Source organism: Rutidosis leptorrhynchoides, chromosome 6 (assembly GCF_046630445.1).
Source record: "Rutidosis leptorrhynchoides isolate AG116_Rl617_1_P2 chromosome 6, CSIRO_AGI_Rlap_v1, whole genome shotgun sequence".
Taxonomy (NCBI): Eukaryota; Viridiplantae; Streptophyta; class Magnoliopsida; order Asterales; family Asteraceae; genus Rutidosis; species Rutidosis leptorrhynchoides.
In genome coordinates this window covers 420,768,337-420,773,550 of record NC_092338.1, presented here as the reverse complement: position 1 = coordinate 420,773,550, position 5,214 = coordinate 420,768,337, and the positions used below count along the sequence as shown (strand labels likewise).

At 32.9% G+C, this 5,214-nt stretch overlaps 1 protein-coding gene across 1 annotated transcript; it reads right to left on the bottom strand.

The window, feature by feature from the left end:
* Nucleotides 1–1,146: 1,146 nt before the first annotated feature.
* On the bottom strand, nt 1,147–4,672 carry LOC139853044 (probable serine/threonine-protein kinase PBL21). Its single transcript, XM_071842412.1, has 7 exons — nt 4,342–4,672; nt 4,181–4,216; nt 3,695–3,852; nt 3,324–3,513; nt 2,255–2,646; nt 1,436–1,858; nt 1,147–1,369 (listed from the first exon to the last, which is right to left on the bottom strand). The coding sequence occupies exons 1-6, from the start codon at nt 4,421–4,423 to the stop codon at nt 1,559–1,561; spliced, it is 1,158 nt and encodes a 385-aa protein (XP_071698513.1). The 5' UTR covers nt 4,424–4,672; the 3' UTR covers nt 1,147–1,369; nt 1,436–1,558.
* Between the last annotated feature and the right edge of the window lie 542 nt (nt 4,673–5,214).

Genomic DNA, 5,214 nt, shown 5'->3' with positions numbered 1-5,214 from the left:
GGGGTACTTTTCATACACGTTGATTTTGCGTTAAATTTTTAAAAGTCGACAATTTCATAGCGAAACGCGGAGATGCACATATATTGTTAATTTAAATAACATTTAAATCTTTCACGGGTTATACCTTTTAGTTCGACTCGAGTTGCGCTTCAACGACATCATCGTGAGCCACGAAATAATTTTACAAACTAAACGCAATAAAATACATTGAAAACCGAATCTCCGGCGCGAAGCGAGGGTTCGAAAACTAGTTTATATTTATTTATAAAAAATAGATTCATCATTATTCATTATATTTAATATTTATAAATTATATACGGCGTATACATTTAAAATCACGTTGGGGTGTTGACTACATCAAATAGACACAGAATACCGGGTCAAATATGCCATGACCTCGGTTGCATCAACCGTATAAGCTACAACGTTACACTTGGCACATTTATACGTATAATATCTAATATTTCTGTCTAAGGTGTAAAAAATCAGCTACGATGTGAGGATGTCAAACATGTCAAAACTAAATGCATAAAACATTGTTACATAAATGATATTCTAGCGAGATTTGAACAAAAAACAGTCTTCTGCAAGAGCATTAACTAACTACTCCGTAATCCGTATAACTAAACTCGTACTCGCGTATCATGATAGCCAGGGACTAGGGTTGCATATCTCAAAATTACTCGATGAGTTTTTGCAACTAGAGGAGAGGAGTGCGTCAGTCAAACTTGGTCAAACATGATTAAAACTCGGGATTACTCAGGAAAATTGGTTTAAATTAGTCAAAGTTAAACTTGGTCAAACATGATCAAAACTCGTGATTACCCGGAAAATCTGTCAAAATCGGCGAAAGTCAAACTTGGTCAACATCGGAGTACTCCCCGAGTTGCCGAATACTCTCTAAAATGTCGCGACCAACCCGAGTAACAATTTCGCAACCACAAGATATACAGTAACAGTTAAAAAACAGTTAAAAAACAGTTAAAAGGTCAGTATTTTAGTAACCAGAAACAAAAGCTTTTCATCACAAAAAGCCGTAAGATTAACAAGTATTCATCCACATTTGAACCCGCAATGACTTTTATAGGTTTAGGGTTCAAACTGATTATCATCAACATGTTTCATGAAACTCAAGTACTACATGGATTCAAAATATATTTAAGATTCGAACGATAATTACACATTGTTTGAAAATTGCCATACACTAAACTTAAAAATAGTTAAATACATGGGATCATTATCCCAGGTGAAAAACATAAACTTTATCCACAAAATCATCATCCCTTTTACCTGAGCTGATATGGAAGACATATGTGCACTCGAAACATCAAAGTTCGAATTTTTACGCATCCAAGCATAAACATGCACCCTGCAATCAGCATTAAAATTTTAATGTAACTATTTTAACTCATTTAAAGACAACGAGATGGCGTACCTTATGCTTCAAAGTACAACGATTGTTCTTTGGTTCATAATGTTTGCAGCAAATTTTCTGATCTAACCTCTAACAATAACACAAATTTTATTTGCATAAATGAATCTTCTGGTAACTAAGACCTCATGAAGTTGATATCTTCGTACTCGGGTCATTAGCCGCTTTCACGTGGTCTTTTTTAGAGGGTGATGGGCGAGAGACAAAAGTCGAGCTCTTTGGGTTTTCAGGGATCTCAGCTTGACAGGCTAAATACTCTAAAGCAACAACTATATCACCAATTAAAGGCCGAAAATTTGCTTGTTCTTGAAGACACATTGCGATTATAGCGACAGTATGGTGCATAGAACGCGAGGGGAAACGATCTTGTAGCAAAGGATCAGCTAACTCAACAAACTTCTTCCGATCTTTCAAGAATGGACGGGACTGCAAAAGTTGGAACAGCTCAGGATATTTTAAATAATGCTACCATGTGCACGACCAAAGGGTTAATTTTAACGTGTTCATGTTAAAAATGGTCAATTTGGGGTTCAACTTGCATGAAAAACTAGTCAAAGTGGTACATAAAATGATGTTAGCAGACAAAATGAGTTACAGTTCAGATCGACTGCATCACCACAAAGCACCTCTACGCCTTTTATTATGGAGCATATGTGCGTGAATTATACATACAAAACAGTGTTATTATTAAGACGACCCAATTTACCCATTTGACCTGTTAACCAGCCCCTGCCCATTTTATCCCATATATTCATACTCATTACTAATTAAAAATAATTTTTAAAACATTCAAAATCAAGAGAAAGTCGGCCAATAACATACCCATGAAACTAAATTCTGTTCTCCAGATTTTTTAGTCATGTCGATTGCTTTACGCCCGCTAATAAGCTCCAGCAGTACAACACCAAAGCTATAGATATCAGACTTAATGGTAAGTTTACCGCTCATGGCATAATCAGGTGCACAGTAACCGTAGGTACCCATGACTCGAGTTGACACATGTGTGTTATCACCAACAGGACCCAATTTAGCAAGCCCAAAGTCTGAAAGTTTTGGATTGAAGTCATTATCCAGCAATATGTTCGAAGATTTTAAATCGCGATAAATTACTGGTGGATTTGCTTTGCAATGAAGATACTCAAGACCACGCGCTGCACCAACTGCAATCTTTAGTCTTGTACGCCAATCCAATGGCTCCTGATGAGGACCTAGATCTGAACAAAAGAAAAACATCAAGGTAAACAGTTCAAATTCAGTTTACATTTTTTCTTAATGTGTTAAACTGGTCAAAGTAGAAAAAACTTCTACAGTGAAAACAGTCAAACAGTTGCAAGTCACGGAACTTAAGTGTTTACGACCTCTTAAGATTTTTAACCCAAAAATACTGAATCCAAATTTGATTTGAAAAAAAGTCTCTTGATCATATTAAATAAATCAACTATCTATAGAATTATAAAAACTAAGATAAGACGTGAGTGGATCAACCCACTCTAACCTGTCCGTCGTAACTACCCAGCCCAACCACTTTGCAACCTATAACCTCAATTTTGCCGTTCATAAGCGGAAATGTTGTAGATACTCTGTTTTTAGCCTTGAACAGAGAGATTATATATTGTAAAAAAAAGAGATAACTATTAATAAAATCATATGGTAACTAGTTACTTAATCACTTGAGAGATTAATACTATCAAAATAGAAAATATGGTTAACTGAAAAGGGATGACATCACATACATGTCGTCTAATACAAAATATACACATTTTCGTTGTTCTAGTTTCTAGCTCTTCCATATATCAAGGATAAGTTTAAACCTTTAATTCATACAACACAAGCATTATACAGATTACTTGCTAAAGAAAGTAACCAGAGAATGAAAAGAACTGAAATTTACCGAAAAGGTGGTCTTCTAGGCTACCGAGTGGCATGTACTCGTAAACCAAGAGTCTCTGGTCTCCATCTGTGCAGTAACCAGTCAATGTGACAAGGTTTGAATGACGAAGAAGACTCAACATAAGAACCTCCATTATGAATTCTTGGTTCCCTTGAAGACCATTCAGGTTCAGCTTTTTTACAGCCACCAACTATTATAATGTTCGTTAGACGTGATTATAATGTGATGTACAAAGTGTATGAAAAGTTGCTAGGAAAATCAATAACTGATGTATAGATAATAACTAACTTCGATTCTTGACGTCGCAGTAGTTCTTTTCAAAACACATGTAACAAATTTATGAATATAACTAAAAACGAAACGAGATTTACCTTCCCTGATTCCAACCGGCCCTTAAAAACGCTTCCAAAACCACCTTCTCCTATTAAATTAGAATCCCTGAAGTTCTGTGTAGAAGCAGCTAACTCACGAAACGTAAAGCTTCGAGCCACATTACCGTTTCCTTTGATAGAATCTGCATTTTTCCCATCTACAAAAATAACAACAAAACATACATCAAAACACATTCATTGTAATAAATTTCTCAGAAAAATGAAAACTTTGATAATCTTTTTCATTAAACTTCACAAATAAAAGAAAACTAGACTATCTATTTCTGTGAATTTCACAAGAAAAATGAAACTATGATAATCTTTTTTTGATAAATTTCACTAGTTTACAAAAAATAAAATCTTGATAAAGTTTCTCAATAAGTTTCACAAAAAAGTAAAAAAGAAAAATAAAAGATTATAACTTGATACTCTTATTCAACAAACTTAACAAAAATAAAAATAAGAGTGAGAACTTGATAATCTTACCCCTAACATCCTTGTATGTTCTTCCCTTCCCATGAGCTGCAATTGAAGAAACAGAAGTATGAAATAACAAATACATTTTATATTTTATTTTATTTTATAATAACAATAAATAAGAATCACAATCATATTAATTAATTATAATAGAAACACTGTTACTAAACCTGTATAGTCATTGGAATCCAAATCACCATCACAATTTTTTACATCTTTAGAGCAACCTCTAAAGCAAGAAAAACAACTCATTTGTAACAAAATAAAGCTACAAATTCATATATATCCAATTAATGAAACTAAAAAATGTAAAGGCCCAGCTTCAGAAGAAATAATTAGGGTTTCTACGACATTTTTGGGCGAAATTAAAATGAGAAACCCTAATTGAACAGTAGATCTATTAAATCAACATAGCATTACTGAAAAACTAAACAATTTAAACAAAAAAATTAATGTTTGAATAAGCCATATAAAGTTACAAACTTTGCTGAAAAAAATAAATTAAAAAAATTAAGCCGTAAAGTGAATGTGTGTTTTGTTTTGTGATCTATATCTATAGGCGAATGGAAAGAATACAAGATTTTATTATGTATCCGCTTTTAGCGGCAATTCGCCGGTCTATAACTTATAAGTACTCGGTATTTAATACTCCGTATTATTTTATCAGAATATTAAATATGATGGATTTTTGTCTTTTTGTGAATTTTATAAGAGTTAAATATCAAAATTATTTTATTTTTCAAATTTTGCTAATAGAATTTACAAGAAAAATAGAAATAGAAATTAAAATTAAAATTAAAATTAAAATTAAAATTAAAATTAAAATTAAAAAAATATTCAATTTTTAAAGAGGTACAAATTAAAAGGCTTTAATCGATATGCTCTTCAAATTTTATCTATCTATTTGATACCTACAATTAAGATTGCAAAATCTATTCGAAAATTAATCGATCGAAACTTTAGAAAGAGTAATCGGGACCTGAAGTATCAACTCATGTCTTCTTTCGCTTAGTGCGAGGTAGCGGGGAGGGGGAGTTTTACCA